General features: G+C 42.7%; 1 protein-coding gene across 5 annotated transcripts in view; it reads left to right on the top strand.

Moving 5' to 3' along the window:
- LOC124606762 overlaps positions 1-21,048 on the top strand; it is a 180,753-nt gene that overhangs the window by 121,742 nt on the left and 37,963 nt on the right. For 4 of the 5 annotated variants that reach the window (XM_047138815.1, XM_047138816.1, XM_047138817.1 and 1 more), the window contains one exon: positions 16,449-16,677. The exons of the other annotated variant lie outside the window; for it this stretch is intronic. In XM_047138815.1, coding sequence (XP_046994771.1) covers positions 16,449-16,471 — 23 coding nt within the window. In that variant the 3' untranslated portion in view covers positions 16,472-16,677. Of the gene's footprint in view, positions 1-16,448; positions 16,678-21,048 lie in introns of those variants that run through there. 5 annotated transcript variants of the gene reach the window in all.

The raw sequence follows: 21,048 nt of genomic DNA, 5'->3' as shown, positions 1-21,048 counted from the left end.
TTTCGGTGAAGGTACGTTCTCGAAACTTCAACGAAAGCCCGTACCGAGCTACTGAGCGTCTCTCCTGCAGAGTCTTCCACTGGAGTTTATCTTTCGCGATTACTAAACGATCCTGTAACGAAGCGCGCTGCTCTCCGTTGGATCTTCTCTATCTCTTCTATAAACCCTATCTGGTACGGATCCCACACTGTTGAGCAGTACTCAAGCAGTGGGCGGACAAGCGTACTGTAACCTACTTCCTTTGTTTTCGGATTGAATTTCCTTAGGATCCTTCCAATGAATCTCAGTCTGGCATCTGCTCTACCGACGATCAACTTTATATGATCATTCCATTTTAAATCACTCCTAATGCGTACTCCCAGATAATTTATGGAATTAACTGCTTCCAGTTACTGACCTGCTATTTTGTAGCTAAATGATATGGGATCTATCTTTCTATGTATTCGCAGCACATTACACTTGTCTACATTGAGATTCAATTGCCATTCCGTGCACCATGCGTCAATTCGCTGCAGATCCTCCTGCATTTCAATACAATTTTCCGTTGTTACAACCTCTCGATACACCACAGCATCATCTGCAAAAAGCCTCAGTGAACTTCCGGTGTCATTCACAATGTCATTTATGTATATTGTGAACAGCAACGGTCCTATGACACTCCCCTGCGGCACACCTGAAATCACTCTTACTTCGGAAGACTTCTCTCCATTGAGAATGACATGATGCGTTCTGTTATCTTGGAACTCTTCAATCCCATCACACAATTGGTCTGATAGTCCACATGAGTGTGTGCTGTTGCTGCCCCATTTCCTCCATATTACATTTGACGCTATAAGTAGCTGTCCAGGTAGTTTCCTGCTCCTCCGACTACAAGCAGACTATCTTTGTCATTAAATTCTCTGGAGAAAACCCCTACGTCCTCTGTCTCTGTCTAAGGTTTTTATGACGCTTGTGACTTGGTATTCTACACCTCGTAGAATTTAGCCTACGTACTGTGCCCTATCGGCACTGGTGCCGTCTGTTTTCTGACTTTCTCTTTCTGTAAGGGTGCATTTCATGGTCTGTGTTTCTAAACGGCTCGACGAGATGACGTAGCACCGGCTGCCGCTAGAAGGCGCGGTGGTGGGTGGGGCTGGGAGTGACGGCTGGGACGAAGGTGGACAGTTGCGATGTAAGAGCGAACTTCGGCGGACCGTGGATTGTGCAGTGTGCAAGTACTGGTCTTAAACGTGCCCTAGCTGTCTCAGTCCTGGTGGTTTGGCGAAACAGCTCGGAGAACTGTGTATGGACTGCATCAGCACAAGCTTAATACAGTGTGTTAACTGCAAGACGGCGGAGTTGTGAGGGGAGTGCGGGGAGAGGAGGAAGCAAGCATTGGCTGGCGAGGGGAGAGGAGCCGTTGGGAGGGGGGACAAGGCACGCCTACCAGTTGCAGTGCTGGCACTACAAATTGCGCGTCATGCTTACACGAAAGCAGACGAAAGGCTTGGAAGTAAAACTCGCTTTAAATGTTGTTCGTAAACGAAACTGAAATCGTCATGTACATTGAAACCTATACAGGGTACTACAAAAAGGTACGGCCAAACTTTCAGGAAACATTCCTCACACACAAAGAAAGAAAATATGTTATGTGGACATGTGTCCGGAAACGCTTACTTTCCATGTTAGAGCTCATTTTATTACTTCTCTTGAAATCACATTAATCATGCAATGGGAACACACGGCCGGCCGAAGTGGCCGTGCGGTTAAAGGCGCTGCAGTCTGGAACCGCAAGACCGCTACGGTCGCAGGTTCGAATCCTGCCTTGGGCATGGATGTTTGTGATGTCCTTAGGTTAGTTAGGTTTAACTAGTTCTAAGTTCTAGGGGACTAATGACCTCAGCAGTTGAGTCCCATAGTGCTCAGAGCCATTTGAACCATTTTTTGGGAACACACAGCAACAGAACGTACCGGGGAGACTTCAAACACTTTGTTACAGGAAATGTTCAAAATGTCCTCTGTTAGCAAGGATACATGCATCCACCCTCCGTCGCATGGAATCCCTGATGCGCTGATGCAGCCCTGGAGAATGGCGTATTGTATCACAGCGTCCACAATACGAGCACGAAGAGTCTCTACATTTGGTACCGGGGTTGCGTAGACAAGAGCTTTTAAATGTCCCCATAAATGAAAGTCAAGGGGGTTGAGGTCAGGAGAGCGTGGAGGCCATGGAATTGGTCGGCCTCTACCAATCCATCGGTCACCGAATCTGTTGTTGAGAAGCGTGCGAACACTTCGACTGAAATGTGCAGGAGCTCCATCGTGCATGAACCACAAGTTGTGTCGTACTTGTAAAGGCACATGTTCTAGCAGCACAGGTAGAGTATCCCGTATTAAATCATGATAACGTGCTCCTTTGAGCGTAGGTGAAAGAACGAAACTAAAATGAGCTCTAACATGGAAATTAAGCGTTTCCGGACACATGTCCACATAACATCTTTTCTTTATTTGTGTGTGAGGAATGTTTCCTGAAAGTTTGGCCGTACCTTTTTGTAACACCCTGTATATAAAAATGAATGTATGTATGTTTGTCTACTATGCGCTCACAAACCATTCATGTGATTGCAATGAAACTTTGGTGAGTTGTTCTCCGAACGCCCGAAAAGACTAATAGACAATCTTTCAACAGTTAGGTTACTGTTGCATGCGTAGCCCAATTGATTAGGTAAAGGCTTCTCATGCAGCGTACCCGGGTTTGATTTCCACTGCTCGCAATTTTTTATTTCATTCCCCGCAATGTTTAACTATTAATTACGAAATTTAAATGTACTTAAACAGGTCATATAGTATAACGTAACTGTCAATCTCTATATATACAAATGAATTTATGTATGTCTGCTCTCTGTGCGTTTTGAATTTGCTAATGTACTGTAATATGAATGTGTTTCGAAATAATGCAGTAATCAGTGGTGTTTCCATACAAAGCAATACGTCAGCAAGGAAAAATGAAATATAAGGTAATTCGGACGAAATAGGGGGCTCCTTCAAAGTGATCACGAACAAAATATCTGAAATGGAAACTCACCTTTTCTTGCTAGGCATTTGTGGTGATACGCCAGGATGATTCTTGGAAAACTGTTTGAATCTTCCAATGCTACGCATGCTTTGTCCTGTGTATGTAGCAAAAAAAAATGTTTCAAATGGCTATGAGCACTATGGGACTTAACTGCTGTGGTCATCAGTCCCCTAGAAATTAGAACTACTTAAACCTAACTAACCTAAGGACATCACACACATCCATGCCCGAGGCAGGATTCGAACCTGCGACCGTAGCGGTCACGCGGTTCCAGACTGTAGCGCCTAGAACCGTACGGCCACACCGTGTATGTAGCAGCTCTCAGTGAAGATTTGTAAATGGGGTGAAGCAATTTTTTCTGCTCCCTTTCCCTTTCGCAGCATTCAATCACACGAAATATAATTTTGCGAGCATCGATACGTAGTACTGGTTTCCTTCTAACTGTAGGCCTACCGGTAGGTGTTGTTGGCGACTCCCGAGATGGGCCAGCAACTGCCTCTTCACTCATTTTGATAATGTTTAACACAACTGCAGAATAAAAACACGCAGAACAGTACAGCGCAAAACAATAACGAAGCAGACGACAATGGCTACTTTGTACAACACAGTCAGCTACGTAATGTTGGCAGCAGTCGACACTGCGTGCCTACCGAAGCCTCCCGACGATTACCGACTTCTACCGATTCAGGACTAGGGAGAGGTCTGCCATCTAAACGTTTACTTACTGTAGTTATGACTTATCCGGTGGGGCACTCTATTGCCCTTCAGACTTGTAGGTGGTGGATGAAAAAGTAAACTATGGCGGAAGTGCTGTAACTTTCGTGAGACACAGCTGGAGCGGATATGTTGTGACTGTTAGAGGAACATGGCGTCTTGTGACCTAGCAGAGAACAAGGGAAGATATGTTTCGTGTTTTAAACTTCAGGGTACTGTTTCGCGTATATACTTATTCTGCAAAGTCTAACTCCTGAAGTACTCAAGGTGACGATGCATTTGACCCTATCATTTTAATGCAGTCATGTTATTTGCCTGTCAAGGATTCTTGAAGGCTGCCCGTTTCAAAGAGTTGGACGTACTGTTCAAAATAGTTGGCTAAGACTGGCTTAGTGAGTGCTTCACATAATGATTTTCCTCACAGTTATTCTAACGCATTGATGTTAATTATTAGTTTCTCATTTTGAATATTGGTACATTTCGTTAAATCCTTTCTTATGCTTTGAAATTAACGCTGTTATGAGGAGCGGGTAATTTTGCTGCCTGATGGCTAGTATTTTTGTTAATGTCAGTTAATGATTTATTTTCTGCTGCATGTGTGTTTTCCAGTTATTTTTGGAATTCTAAAAAAAAATATGGTTGATACGTCTTTGGATCTGCCATATCAGTGGTTATTAGTTTACACGTTTCTACATCGGCTTGGGTATTGACTCTGATTCACAGTCTATTCAAGTCTGGTCTCTTTTTACAGTATGCGGCAGTTTATTACTGTTTCGTTAAGATTGTCCGTACTTGGTATATCTTAATAAATGTTGTTGTTTTGGTCTTCAGTCCTGAGACTGGTTTGATGCAGCTCTCCATGCTACTCTATCCTGTGCAAGCTTCTTCATCTCCCAGTAACTACTTATACCTACATCCTTCTGAATCTGCTTAGTGTATTCATCTCTTGGTCTCCCTCTACGATTTTTACCCTCCACGCTGCCCTCCAACACTAAATTGGTGATCCCTTGATGCCTCAGAATATGTCCTACCAACCGATCCCTTCTTCTTGTCAAGTTGTGCCACAAATTTCTCTTCTACCCAATCCTATTCAATACCTCCTCATTAGTTATGTGATCTACCCATCTAATCTTCATCATTCTTCTGTAGTACCACATTTCAAAAGCTTCTATTCTCTTCTTGTCCAAACGGTTTATCGTTCATGTTTCACTTCCGTACATGCTTACACTTCATACAAATACTTTCAGAAACGACTTCCTGACACTTAAATCTATACTCGATGTTAACACATTTCTCTTCTTCAGAAACGCTTTCCTTGCCATTGCCAGTCTACATTTTATATCCTCTCTACTTCGACCATCATCAGTTATTTTGCTCCCCAAATAGCAAAACTCCTTTACTACTTCAAGTGTCTCATTTCCTAATCTAATTCCCTCAGCATCACCCGACTCAATTCGACTACATTCCATTATCCTCGTTTTGCTTTTGTTAATGTTCATCTTATATCCTCCTTTCGAGACACTATCCATTCCGTTCAACTGCTCTTCCAAGTCCTTTGCTGTTTCTGACAGAATTACAATGTCATCGGCGAACCTCAAAGTTTTTATTTCTTCTCCATGGATTTTAACACCTACTTCGAATTTTTCTTTTGTTTCCTTCACTGCATGCTCAATATACAGATTGAATAACATCGGCGATAAGCTACAACCCTGTATCACTGCCTTCCCAACCACTGCTTCCCTTTCGTGTCCCTCGACTTTTAAAGCTGCCATCTGGTTTCTGTACAAATTGTAAAAAGCCTTTTGCTCCCTGTATTTTACCCCTGCCACCTTCAGAATTTGAAAGGGAGTATTCCAGTCAACATTGTCAAAAGGTTATCTTAATAAATATGTTTCGAAATTATACCCTAATTCACTTTATGTCAGTCGCGTTACGTCTTTACTTCCCTCTTCTTGTTACGATACCTACTGTGACAGCTAGCGACTGGCTGTTTCATAAGACCTTATCGGAGCCGACAACGGCACCGTGGATATACACTCCTGGAAATGGAAAAAAGAACACATTGACACCGGTGTGTCAGAACCACCATACTTGCTCCGGACACTGCGAGAGGGCTGTACAAGCAATGATCACACGCACGGCACAGCGGACACACCAGGAACCGCGGTGTTGGCCGTCGAATGGCGCTAGCTGCGCAGCATTTGTGCACCGCCGCCGTCAGTGTCAGCCAGTTTGCCGTGGCATACGGAGCTCCATCGCAGTCTTTAACACTGGTAGCATGCCGCGACAGCGTGGACGTGAACCGTATGTGCAGTTGACGGACTTTGAGCGAGGGCGTATAGTGGGCATGCGGGAGGCCGGGTGGACGTACCGCCGAATTGCTCAACACGTGGGGCGTGAGGTCTCCACAGTACATCGATGTTGTCGCCAGTGGTCGGCGGAAGGTTCACGTGCCCGTCGACCTGGGACCGGACCGCAGCGACGCACGGATGCACGCCAAGACCGTAGGATCCTACGCAGTGCCGTAGGGGACCGCACCGCCACTTCCCAGCAAATTAGGGACACTGTTGCTCCTGGGGTATCGGCGAGGACCATTCGCAACCGTCTCCATGAAGCTGGGCTACGGTCCCGCACACCGTTAGGCCGTCTTCCGCTCACGCCCCAACATCGTGCAGCCCGCCTCCAGTGGTGTCGCGACAGGCGTGAATGGAGGGACGAATGGAGACGTGTCGTCTTCAGCGATGAGAGTCGCTTCTGCCTTGGTGCCAATGATGGTCGTATGCGTGTTTGGCGCCGTGCAGGTGAGCGCCACAATCAGGACTGCATACGGCCGAGGCACACAGGGCCAACACCCGGCATCATGGTGTGGGGAGCGATCTCCTACACTGGCCGTACACCACTGGTGATCGTCGAGGGGACACTGAATAGTGCACAGTACATCCAAACCGTCATCGAACCCATCGTTCTACCATTCCTAGACCAGCAAGGGAACTTGCTGTTCCAACAGGACAATGCACGTCCGCATGTATCCCGTGCAACCCAACGTGCTCTAGAAGGTGTACGTCAACTACCCTGGCCAGCAAGATCTCCGGATCTGTCCCCCATTGAGCATGTTTGGGACTGGATGAAGCGTCGTCTCACGCGGTCTGCACGTCCAGCACGAACGCTGGTCCAACTGAGGCGCCAGGTGGAAATGGCATGGCAAGCCATTCCACAGGACTACATCCAGCATCTCTACGATCGTCTCCATGGGAGAATAGCAGCCTGCATTGCTGCGAAAGGTGGATATACACTGTACTAGTGCCGACATTGTGCATGCTCTGTTGCCTGTGTCTATGTGCCTGTGGTTCTGTCAGTGTGATCATGTGATGTATCTGACCCCAGGAATGTGTCAATAAAGTTTCCCCTTCCTGGGACAATGAATTCACGGTGTTCTTATTTCAATTTCCAGGAGTGTAGATGTTGTCAATACTCCTCCGGTGGCAGCGCTGGTGCATCCTCGCCTTCTGTCGTGTTGTCACATCCTCTTCGCTACGACGAACATCGAAGTAGGCCCCCCTCCTCTCTAAGATTTTGAACGAGAGACCTTCATTGCCGATCTGCTTCGTACGGTGGACGTGAATGACGTCTCTGTACTTCTGTCTTCTAGATGGAATAGTTATCCTCTACTTCGTATGATAGTCTGACGAGCGACGAAGGATACGATACGGCCAAATGTTGCGCTTTAGTAACTTGTCCGACATTTCCACTTATTCCATCCGTGTAACAATCCATTTCATGTCTCGCGAGATGTATCTCGGTAGCCGTTGTCTGGCGTTACAGCTTTCTCGATCTTTCTCCTGTGCGTCATGGTAAATACTGAATGGCAAGAAATTATCGATTGTCGGCTTTGAACTGGCGTTTCCTGCGCGACAGCGAGCGGCGCCAACCGTTGCATCCCACTACAAACAGCCCAGCTCGCGGCAGTGTTTCTGCAGTTGTTACTGGTCGCATTGGAGGCTCTCATCTTCAAGTTCACTGGAACATTATTAATGGTCATACGAGCTAAATTTTCTGGACGTTCCCTAACACAGCCTTATCACTGATGGGAGTTCTTCCGTTCGGTTAGCTTTCCCTCTAGGTCTCCCGTTGCACTATGAGACTCAGCTTTACACATTTCAGTTTTGCCCTTCTTACTTCGTTATGTCCTTCATTCGTCCGCCAATATGCCTTTCACCTTTGCTTAGCAAGAGGAATTCAGCACAGCAGGTCATTAGTCGATCTCTCATCGCTCTCTCTCGCCCTATGCCCAGTCCATCTCCATTTCAATTTTGTAACGGACACTACCACATTCTCAACAGCAGTCTTTCCCCTTATCAGTTTTCCTATTTTCCGTTCTTCCTCTTCTTCTACCCAGCTTTCTCTATGGGATAGTTTTCGAAACATAATAAACACACTACGGGTAGACGTGGCTGCAATCCGGAGAAGATTTTATTGCAAGTCTGCTAACGTTTTTTTGTAAAGTGAAAGGGCAAGGATACTGAACGACTGAGGCTCAATTTTTGAATGCGATAAGATGGTAGGTACTTGAATTGCGGAGCTAAGTGTTGAGTTACGTGCATACTGAGCAGCACCTAAAATAGAACAAGATGAATTTCAAACTCAGAAGCAAATTATATCTGAAAATATTCCATGATTTATATACTACTGGCCATCAAAATTGCTACACCACGAAGATGACGTGCTACAGACGCGAAATTTAACAGACAGGAAGAAGATGCTGTGATGTCCAAATGATTAGCTTTTCAGAGCCTTCACACAAAGTTGGCGCTAGAGGCGACACCTACAACGCGCTGAGATGAGGAAAGTTTCCAACCGATTTCTCATACACAAACAGCAGTTGACCGGCGTTGCCTGGTGAAACGTTGTTGTGATGCCTCGTGTAAGTAAGAGAAATGCGTACCATCATGTTTCCGACTTTGATAAAGGTCGGATTGTAGCCATTCGCGATTGCGATTTATCACATCGCGACATTGCTGCTCGCGTTGGTCGAGATCCAATGACTGTTAGTAGAATATGGAATCGGTTCGTTCAGGAGGGTAATACGGAACGCCGTGCTGGATCCCAACGGCCTCGTATCACTAGCAGTCGAGATGACTGGCATCTTATCCGCATGGCTGTAACGGATCGCGCAGTCACGTCTCGATCCCTGAGTCAACAGATGGGGACGTTTGCAAGACAACAACCATCTGCACGAACAGTTCGACGGTGTTTGCAGCAGCAGGGACTACCAGTTCGGAGACCATGGCTGCGGTTACCCTTGACGCTGCATTACAAACAGGAGCGCCTGCGATGTTGTACTCAACGACGAACCTGGGTGCATGAATGGCAAAACGTCATTTTTTCGGATGAATCCAGGTTCTGTTTACAGCATCATGATGGTCGCATCCGTGTTTGGCAACATCGCGGTGAACGCACATTGGAAGCGTGTGTTCGTCATCGCCATACTGGCGTATCACCGAGCGTGATGGAATGGGGTGCCATTGGTTACACGTCTCGGTCACCTCTTGTTCGCACTGACGACACTTTAAACAGTGGACGTTACATTTCAGATGTGTTACGATCCGTGGCTCTACCCTTCATTCGATCCCTGTGAAACCCTACATTTCATCAGGATAATGCACGACTGCATGTTGCAGGTCCTGTACGGGCCTTTCTGGATACAGAAAATGTTCGACTGCTGCCCTGGCCAGCACATTCTCCAGGTCCCTCACCAATTGAAAGCGACTGGTCAATTGTGGACGAGCAACTGGCTCGTTACAATACGCAAGTCACTACTCTTGATGAACTGTGGTATCGTGTTGAAGCTGCATGGGCAGCTGTACCTGTACAATCCCTCCAAGCTCTGACTCAATGCCCAGGCGTATCAAGGCCGTTATTACGGCCAGAGGTAGTTGTTCTGGGTACTGATTTCTCAGGATCTTTGCACCCAAACTGCGTTAAAATGTAATCGCATTCAGTTCTAGATGATATTTTTGTCCAATGAATACCCGTTTATCATCTGCATTTCTTCTTGGTGTAGCAATTATAATGGACAGTAGTGTAAAATCTAGGCACATCCACGTAACTCAACTTATCCTTTAAGTCTGATTTTACTGGATCTCTGTTAACTACATCGGAAATTGCTGAAGCACCTGATCAGTAAGCAAAAGCTCTTCTAAAAATTTTTAAAGTGTGCTTACCATATTTCGCATTCAGTTTCTCTTATAGCACAACGTGTAAAGTCCATCTTTTATGAATTAATTTTTTTATTTTATTTTATTTTGCAATAATGTCGCACAACTCTGTTTATTGCTGAAGGACCAGTACTTCTATACATTAGGAGATGTAGTCGTGTACAAAATATCCACACGATTTATGTTCGGGTGGCTGGGCAACAAAAACACTCAACGGGAGGGCTGGTGGTGAGGCTGACACCAAAGAGGAAGCGATCTAACAAGCCTGGCAGTAAACAGCGCAAGAAGCGTTGGCTAACAGGTGGATGTGGCTACTCATAACTGATTCTATCTAAGCACAGGGAGAGTCAGCAGGAAAGGTAAATGTTTTGACGAATGGCAGTATTAGTAATTCTGAACAGAAAACTTCATAGGATCATATGACTTATTTCGAATGGATTACGAAATAGTACCCATTTCAGACATGTTTTGTACGTTTTTCTTGAATAAAACAAACACTCTACAAGGAAAACGTATCACAGTACAAAATTATGCTACATTAAATTTCCTACAAGAAGAAGTCGCATCCATTTTTTTTTCTAAGAGTAATATTTTGGGGGAAGAGAGCGCGACAATATTTAAGCTCTCGCAAGATGCGCATGCGCTGTAGCTTACGTAGATTTGATAGGCCAATTTGAGGTAGTTTCCCTTCTTGATAGACCACAAGTTCCTTGTATCAAATTGCTCTCCTTAACTTCCTCTACACTCATGTGGTGTATCGTAAACAACGACATGTCTAAATAATACAGAAAATAATAATGTAAATTAAATATTCTATCGTGAAAACCATTCGGAAAAGGGAATTTGCTATACGAGGTTTATTGTCCAGAATCACTAATACTGACGTCCCTCAATGCATGCACCTTTCTTCCTGACTCACACGAAGTCTAGGCAAGAAATGAGTCACAGAAGGTGGAGCTCCAGACCGCCAAGCATTTAGAAAAAATAGCCTTATTGCTGCGTGCTGGATGAGGTATGCCATTTATGTCGGTGTAGGTTCCAGGGAGTGGTTGGAGAAGCGGAAAAGGGCAGAATCGTAATCTAATGGTCGTGTGTTCGTGTTCCTTTACGGAACCTTTATTTTTTATTTTTATTTTTTATTTTTAGTGTACTTACACCACAAATGAAACTAGATAGTCCTCACTATATTGTATTTGACATTATTAAGCCCTATGTCTAGGACAACCGATCTTTTATGTTAATCGACTAGAGGGGAGAACAAGAGATCCACAGTTATACGGCGGCGTTTCTCAAGATGAAGAGAGATTGCCATCGTACAGTATTAAAATGATTCCCCCCTGTAATTCACACCCCTATTGTCACCTAGAAATGTCTCTTTTTACCATCAGTTAAGGAGACTGGCCGGAAAGTTTTGAAAATTTGTTCTATCTTTCGAGAGAAGAAAAGACATCATGTTCGTAGAAGACTTGATTGAAATACATTCCATTATGAATGAGATTTTCACTCTGCAGCGGAGTGTGCGATGATATGAAACTTCCTGGAAGATTAAAACTGTATGCTGGACCGAGACTCGAACTCGGGACCTTTGCCTTTCGCGGGCAAGTGCTCTACAAACTGAGCTACCCAACGATGTACTGGAGACGATGTACTGGCAGAAGTAAAGCTGTGAGGACGGGGCCGGAGTCGTGCTTGGGTAGGAAGTTTTTACATTCCATTGTTAGTCACGAGCTATCCTCACCAATATTTGGAGAAATGATCAATTAGGCATGATTTTGTTGTCAAACTATGCGACAAGAGACAACCTTTTAAGAACGTAAACGAAGTTTGTTTTCAACTAGAAACTTTCAAAAAAAATATAACAGCAAAAATGAGGATTTTACAACGCGTGAAAAATGCTAGTAAACTACAGCTTCCCCTATTTTTATGATGAATATAATCCCATCGCGTGGAAATTATCAATTTAAAATAATAAAATTATTTACTTTTGTATACGAAGTTCTCGTGTACGACTTATAATCGCTTCCTCGAAATTTATTTGCAATCCCAATTTTGTCTTTCTTTTGCATGCCTTTTGTGAAAATATTTGCAGACACAATATATTGAGCATTGTTTCGGTTTATTTAAAAAGCAAGTAAGGTAAAAACTGAAAATAAAGTTGAGATTCTGCATAATGTTACGATCTATTGCCTCCTGCATTACCTTCTCTACTACTTCGACGGAGACAACCTCGGCACGGAATCGACGCTTACATAAACGGCTAATATCTCGGCCGATCCTGGCAAAAAGCGCTCCTTTTTTTCTGTTAACACTTGACCATCGGGAGCTCCTATTTCCGTCAGTTTCATTTCTGGTGAAGGCGTTACGAATACAATAAATTTGGGAAAAAAATTTGATGATGAGCAGGCGCGGTCCCTTTGACAGTCAAATAGAAACGGAGAGTTCTCAGCCTCTATGACTGTCAGTTTTCAGATGCATCTTCAGCCTTTTGTACTGTGTCGTTGTCGTAGTCTCCAGGTGCAAGATCGGTTTTATGCAGAACACCACGCCCCTTTACCCCGTGTAGGCCTCTTTATCTCCGAATAACTGCTGCAACTTACATCCTTCTGAACCTGGTAACAGTATTCATCTCTTGGTCCTCCTCTATGATTTTTACCTCCCACACTTGCCTCCAGCACTAAGCTGGGGGTTCCTTGATGTCGCATAACGTCTACAATCAACCGATCCCTTCTTCTAGTCTAATTGTGACACAAATCCCCCCCCCCCTCCCTCCCCAGTTCTATTCAGTACCTCCTCAATCTACCCATCTAATCTTCAGCATTCTTCTGTAACACCACATTTTAAAAGCTACTATTCTCTTTTCGTCTGAACCGTTTATAGCCCATGTTTCACTTACGTACATGGCAACACCCAATACCAATAGTTTCAGAAAAGACTTTGTAACATTTAAGATTGAAAAGAAATGCACTGTTTTTCTTCTGCAGTAGAACAAAAACAGTGTCCTAAATACGGAATTGTTCTACCAAGAAATAATGGACGAATCCACAAAATAAGGCTTATTAACTCTTAAATTTACATTCGAGTTAACAAATTTCTCTTCCTCAGAAACGATTTCCTTGCCATTGCAATTCCGCACTTTATAACTCCTTACTTCGAACGTCATCAATTATTCCACTGCCCAAATACCAAAACCCATCTACTACTCTGTCTCATTTCCTAATCTAATTATCTAATTCGTTCAGCATCACCCGGTTTAATACGGCCATATTCCATTATTCTTTTTTTGCTTCTGTTGATGTTCATCTCATATCGCCCTTTCAAGACACTGCCCATTCCGTTCAACTGCTCTTCCATATCCTTTCCCGTCCCTGACAGAATTATATGTCATCGGCAAATCTCAAAGTTTTTATTTGTGCTCCGTGTACTTTAATTCCTTCTAAAAAAATTTCTTCGCTTTCCTTTACTGGCTTATCAATGTACACATTCAATAACAGCGGGGATAGGCTACAACCATGTCTCACTCTCTTCTCAATCACTGCTTCCTTTTTCATTCTTATCGACTCATATAATTGCCGTATTGTTTCTGTACATGTTGCAAATAGCCTTTTGGTCTGTGTATTTTACCCCTCTAATCTCTTTGAATTTCAAAGAAAGTATTCCAGTTGTCGCTGTAGAAAGCTTTCCGTAAGTCTACAAATCTTATAAATATAAGTTTGATGTCCTTAACCTATCTTGTAACGTAAGTCGTAGGGTCAGTATTGCGTCATGTGTTCCTGCATTTCTCCGAGATCCATGCTGATTTTCCCCAATGTTGGCTTCTAGCAGTTTTTCCATTGATCTGTAAAGAATTCGCGTTATTATTTTGCCAACATGACTCATTATACTGATTTGCAATAATAATCATACTTTTTGAATTATATCCATAATTTTGAATTGTTTGAGACAAACTTAGTATTCTGAGGAAGTGATCACTGGGCTGGGCTAAATAAATGTACGTACATACGGTAGCTTATTAAAATAGGAATAGGACCCAATAAAGAAGGAAATGATCTACAAGTACGAGGGTCAGTCAAAAAGTAATGCCTCCTATTTTTTTTTTTCTACGTTTAATTGTCAGGAAATTTAAATGCAATTACATAGGTTGAAAACCACAACATTGAGGATCATTTTGTCATTTTTCAATGTAATCTCCGCCCATCTCTACAGTTTTGGTCCATCTTTGAACAAGGGCATGTATCCCAGCACGGTAAAAATCACAGCTCTGCTTCCTAAGCCATTGACGCACGGATGTTTTGACGGCCTCCTCATCTTCAAAATGAATCCCACGATGAGCTTCTTTTAGTGGCCCGAACAGATGGAAGTCTGATGGTACCAGGTCAGGGCTGTATGGGGGATGAGGCAAAACTTCCCATCCAATTTTGACAATCTCGTCAGAGGTGTGACGACTGGTGTGTGGTCTTGCATTGTCATGCAAAAGAAGAACATCTGCCATTGATTTTGTTGGGCGAACTCGCTGAAGACGTGCTTTAAGTTTGTTGAGGGTTGTGAGGTATTGAACAGAATTTATTGTGCATCCCTGCTCCAAAAAATCAACCAGAATCACACCCTCTGTATCCCAGAAAACTGTTGCCATAACTTTCCCTGCCGATCGCACAGTTTTGAATTTTTTCTTCCTCGGCGAGCTTGTGTGACGCCACTCCATTGACTGCCTCTTTGATTCGGGTTCAAAAAAATGCACCCATGTTTCGTCCCCGGTCACAATTTTTTTCAGAAACTCATCTCCCTCCAAACGGAAGCGCTGCAAGTGTTGGGAGGCTATTGTTTTCCTTGCCTCTTTATTCTGATCGGTTAACATTCTTGGAACCCACCGTGCACAAACTTTTGAGTACCCCAATTGTTTAATAATCGTGATCACACTGCCTTTACTAAGAGAAATATTGCGACACACTTCATCTGCAGTCACCCGACGGTCACCACGAATGATGTCATCAACTTGCTGAATGTTGTGTGGAGTCACTGCACTCACCGGCCTGCCGCTCCGCTTTTCGTCAGTCAACGGTGTTTGCCCTTCAGCTTCCTTACAACGACGAACCCATCGTCTAACAGTGCTGACATCCACTGTCACAACACCATACACCTTCTTCAGTCTTTCATGAATGCGTATGGGCGTTTCACCTTCTGCATTCAAGAATTCAATCACACAACGCTGTCTCAAACGAACATCGATGTCGGCCATCTTACAAACTTCTGCTGTGCTGCCACCTGTTGACACAGAAAGTTACTACTGCAGTGGACTGCAGAAGAAGGTTTGAGGAATGGCGCCAAATTCAAATTTTTCACTTAACTTAATTTCTTTAAGTAGAAAAAAAATGGGAGGCATTACTTTTTGACCGACCCTCGTAGAACTTAATCTAGTTAATCTACGAGGTATAGATCATCAATCCACAATTCATGCAGCAGAAAGGACAGATACGAAACAGAGGTGCATCTGATTATGAATAATAGAGAAGAAATGTTCTCAAAAGTTAATGTGGAGAACATAAGTGATCTGATGCATGTTGCTGTTATTTTATGTATTTAAGACTCTCTGCCACGCATCTTCCATTCTGTGATGTTTATTGTTTTATCTCCACAGGTGATAAAATGTCAACATAAACCAATGAATATTCCTCCCCTATGCAAAAATCGATGGAGGCATTGGCATAGAATACGGGAAAATTTCCTTTATCACTGTGAATTGTTTCAAAGAAAATGATAGGTTAAGCCATATTAAGGGACCATGTTTGAAACTGGGAAGTTTTTTAAATAATGTATTTTAGTTGTTATTAACTATTTCAGGAAAATAGTACAGATCGAGTGGACGATAAAAAGGGGAGCTAAGACAATCTTGTAGGTAGGGCAAACACAGCTGTATGTAGTCATCTAGGGTATTAGCAAAGCGTTTTAGCGGTAATTAGTCCTTTATTATTAGATCAGTACCGGCTGTTTTATTCGATGACATACAGCCTTTTAGAGGTGTTTTCTTCCGACAGACAACAAATTCTGGGGAAAAAAGGTTTCGATATTTTCCGCTCTAACGTTTTAGTTATATTTTCACCTGAACATGTAGCTTTAGTGCCACAAAGGCGGTGGTAGCTTAATTATGACTGTAATGTAAATGAAATGTATGTGAGCAGAACGTGTAGATTAACGAAAGAAATTCTTTGCTGAATTCCAACGAATAAGAGAAGACTGAGACACCGACCTACTGTAACATGGAAACGAGAGACTGGAAACTGTTGGGAGCAGCAGGACGGTTTTATTCTCTAGTGGGTGTAAAATGGCCACTGATGATGATAATGTTTACAATGGGGTTAAAACAGTGACACTGTGATGGTTTTATGAGTTTACTTTGCTTGTTTTCACTATATTGTTTGTGGGAGTAAGCATTATTCATTTAACCGATATGATATTTATGTTGTCAACAGGTTCGACGTCACAGCTCATCTAGTGGCGAACCTGTTAAAGAATCTAATGATGAGTCTGTTGACGAAGCCGGTGATGAGTCTACTGATGAAGCCGCACAACCAACCACGCTGATGACAAATACTCGTCGTCATGAATCTATCGATGAATCTATTAATAAATCGTATGAAGAATGTGGTTTTGAATTATATGATGATATTGTCACTTATTAAGATATAGTTTATAAATTCAGATACTTGGCTTTTTCATTTCTGTAATCACACAGATTAAATATGTCAACAAAAAACAAAACACTGGCCATTGCGATCAGAGATAGTTAATTACCAGTAAAACAACTTGCAGGATTATCGTCAATTCACAACACTAATTACGTATTAAGGAACAACACTTCATTTGTAGAACTGATGATTTATGAAATACTGTTGAAAGTTATTCTGATAGTCAACTATGTTTTTAACATTCAACATACATTTTAAAAAATAATTTAGTTAGTAGCAGTTTTTGACGCTCTTTTCCAGCTGTTGCCTGCTATTCCATCACAGCTATTCTGGTGACGTTTAGAGTGTGTGAGACAATCAACTTTCAGTCTTTCTAATCCTATGTTAAAATTAGACCATCATTTAAGTACATGGGTGACTCACTTCTCTAGTTTAAACCAAGAACTTGCCATCTGTATATCACTGTGTGAACTAGACCAGTCTATTGTCCCGATAAAACTTCGGATTGCTGACAGCTCCATTCAAAAATAATTACTTCCAACGACTGTACCAGACATGGCATCAAGGGATCGTTCCTGTCGTTTCGTTAGACAGAACAAGTATTATTTGCGGAAGTGTTACAGTACTTCGAAGCAGTATATAAATTAATTAATTAAATTCACCATGCGCTTTGTTCACTTTATCCCATTTGGGCTTCCCAATACAAGGATCATCATTTATCGTCACCACCGTGATGACGAGCATCATAGAAAATTCAATGCTCGGATAAATTTCCTAAGAGCTGTTTGTGGAATGCAATGCCTCGACTAGACTATCTGACGCAGAGCTCGCCTACTCTTTATATCACCTTCTCGTCCGCCCACGCCTCATCTTCCCTTCCGTTCTCACTCCCAGGGGAGGATGGAGATTCAGAATAGTACACATGTGTGTCCTCTCATCACGCAGGCAGTAGAGTTTGATCGGTTCTGAACTTGAGTTATGAAACTAATATCATTATAATTTTTTTACTGCCTTCATATTTTGTGATTGCATCTCATGGCGTGAGTGGAAACTCCAATGTCGTTAGTTTGTAGCAAATTTTGCCGACCTCTAAATTTGTACGTCTGCTGTACTTCTGCTTAGCACGATTGGGCGCCAGATCTTGAACTGAGTCCGCAGAAAAAATATTTATTTTCTTTCGAAATTGGCTGCTAAGACTGCTGCCCCAAGATATCGAGGGATCTACTACTGATCCCGTGTTTCGCACCAAGAGATCGGAGCAACAGTCCTGACATCGAGATTCGGACCTCTATGCTCTAGACTATACTTCTCATTGAGGCAACGTTGCAGGTTCTTGTCATACCATCTCAATGTATAGGGACTGTACACCTTATCGCGGTTTCGAACCTTGGAGACGATTGTTACAAGTACAGCGCACTATCCTCTGATACGTAATGCAGTGTTGAACATACACCATCAGGCCTAAAAGATCCCAGACTTGAATGTAAGCGACGCAGAGCAGTAAGTACAGCGGTAGCTTGAACTAACAGCTGTAAACAACAGTGTACATTCGACGAATCAGTTGTGTTCAGGCTATACTAAGTGTCACAAAGGCATTGGAGCAATGTACAGAACATCTGTTTGGTTTAAGCATTCTCCACAGTGTTTTGAAGAAGAGGAAGTGTGAGCAAAGTTTGGCCCCCGAGCAAAAAGAATGACTCGTGGACGCCTGCCGTACCTTGACTAAAGCGAAAACGCGGACAGTTCTCTTCGTGAAAATATGACTGTGGGTGACGAGATTTAGTGTTAACAATACGAACGATAAAGTGATGAATGGGCCTCTCATGGTTCGCCAATACTGAACAAGATGCAACACCATCACGAAAGAGGACATTCCTGACAATTTCACATAGTTGAATGAACGTTACGTGCGTCGTGTCAGAGGGAAGAAGAGACAATGTAGAAAACCTAAAGCATTAAAACCACCGTCTTAACTTTTCTCTACTTTTCATTTCTCAAATCTCCATATTTTTGGACTGAAAAGATAGAAGTCAGTTATTAATTTGACAGCTGCTGCACCACAGATAGGGCACTGAACTATTTTAACAATACAATAGGTAAGCAGCAGTATAATCGTCATCGTCCCGCTTCCACAACAGATCAGTGACAAATAACTTTGAGAGCCATAGCTTCCGTCGTTTATTAACACTTTCCTTGAATTGTGGAATGAAGACGTGCACAAGTTCAATGACAATGAGCGTATTCCAAAAGTGCTAACAAAACTGCTGTTAAGGGGACTACACCGTGGTTCAGGTCGAAAAAAGTTGATTTTCGGTCTTCATCATATTTCGATAGATTAAGGTTTTATTTAAGTACTCTGAAAAGGATTTTGCTGAAAAAAATTTTTTCGAGCATTTTCCTACCACATTTGTTTATGTGCCATGCCCACTCTTCCATCACCCACATTTATGCATATATTTTAGATCTGTATAGGTCGTGCGGTTCTAGGCGTTTCAGTCTGGAACCGCGTGACCGCTGCGGTCGCAGGTTCGAATCCTGCCTCAGGCATGGATGTGTGTGATGTCCTTAGGTTAGTTAGGTTTAGGTAGTTCTAAGTTCTAGGGGACTGATGACCACAGATGTTAAGTCCCATAGTGCTCAGAGCCATTTTTGAAGATCTTTATACCCCCTACATTGCACGTTTGGGATTTTTTTCTACTCCCGAGTGTGTTGGCTATCCTTGGAATGCAACGGTCGGTATTCTTTTGTTTCTGCTCTTTGTAAACAACACACTTTCAAACACGCGCTTAGTTCCGTTCAAGTGTGATTGCGAGTAGTTGTTGTACTTACGTTTGCAGTGATTGTGTTTATTGAAGATGACGAAACATAAAGGCATTTTCAAGAAACGACAATTTACAGGAAACAAGTTTAGAAAGCTTTCTGTACAAGCTGTTATGTCGCCTATCAACGATGTTTCTAATTGTAATTCTTCAACAAGTGCATCATCAAAGAAGCTCTGACGATTTCAAGAGAGGTACAACGAATTTACTGTAAGTGACAAGGGGTGCAGTAACATTATTATCAATTTGAGAATATTATCAAGTGTAATTTCTAAATTTGTACAATGTATACAGTGTGGTGATTCACAAAGTATGAAAATTTGTGAGAGTGCCAGTGGGATAAAAGGCCTAGCAGTTGCTTTGGATTCAGTTTGCATTAAATGCCCAGTTGTGATTTCATTTAGGTGCCCTTCAAAACCAGAAGCAAGTGGCTCTTATGAAATCAACACTACATTAGTTTATGCCTTACGATCCATTGGCAAGGGCATGGCTGCAGTGAGAACATTTTGTTCAGTGATGAACTTACACCAACCACCAAATAAATTAGAATAACTGACTGCGATATTAGAGAAAGCTGTGTGTGAGGTCAGTGAGGAAAGCATGAAACTGGCTGCTAGGGAAGCAGTGGAAGAAAGTGATAGATGTTCGGATATTGCAGTTGCACTTGATGGAAGTTGGCAGAAAAGAAGACATACTTCTCTAAATGGTGTAGTGACTGCCACGAGTGTAGACACCGGTAAAGTGTTAGATGTGGAGATAATGTCTAAATATTGCAAATCTTGTAAACTCAATGAACATAAAGAACACAACTGTGTGGCTAATTTTAGAGGAACAAGTGGGGGTATGGAAGTTCATGGAGTACAACAAATATTTCATCGCTCTATAGAAACAAGAGGCGTTAAGTACGCCAGATATTTGGGCGATGGTGACAGTAAGGCATACAACAATGTGGTGAACTCTAAGCCATATGGAGATGCCATTATTAGCAAAATAGAATGCGTAGGCCGTGTTCAAAAACGTTTGGAAACAAGACCAAGAAAATTAACTGTTGATATGAGAGGGAAAAAATTCGTTGATGGATAATTGTTGACCGAACAGGGTCGGTTAACTAAAACTGAAATAGAAAACTTGCAGGTATACTATGGGCAGGCAATTAGGAGAAATATAGAAAATCTGGAGGCAATGAAGAGAGATGTTTGGACCATATTCTTCCATAAGTCCTCTACTGATGATAAGCCATGCCATGGATTGTGTCCATCAGGAGAAAATTCGTGGTGCAAATATAATAGGGCTCAGGCTACTGGAGAATCTTATTCTCACCATCATTCTCTTCCTGCTGCTGTTATTACAGCAATTAAACCTATTTTCTGAGATCTGGTTCATCCTGACCTTCTAAGAAAACGTCTGCATGGGCAGACACAGAACCCAAATGAATGTTTCAACAGGATAATGTGGAACCGCCTACTTAAAACTGTATTTCTAGGCATGCATACAATGAAACTAGGAGTTCATGATGCTGGTATTACATTCAATTGTTGTAATATTGGAAAGTGGTGGGTACTGAA

The sequence above is a fragment of the Schistocerca americana genome, chromosome 3 (genome assembly GCF_021461395.2).
Source record: "Schistocerca americana isolate TAMUIC-IGC-003095 chromosome 3, iqSchAmer2.1, whole genome shotgun sequence".
NCBI lineage: Eukaryota > Metazoa > Arthropoda > Insecta > Orthoptera > Acrididae > Schistocerca > Schistocerca americana.
This window is presented reverse-complemented; position numbering and strand designations above follow the sequence as displayed.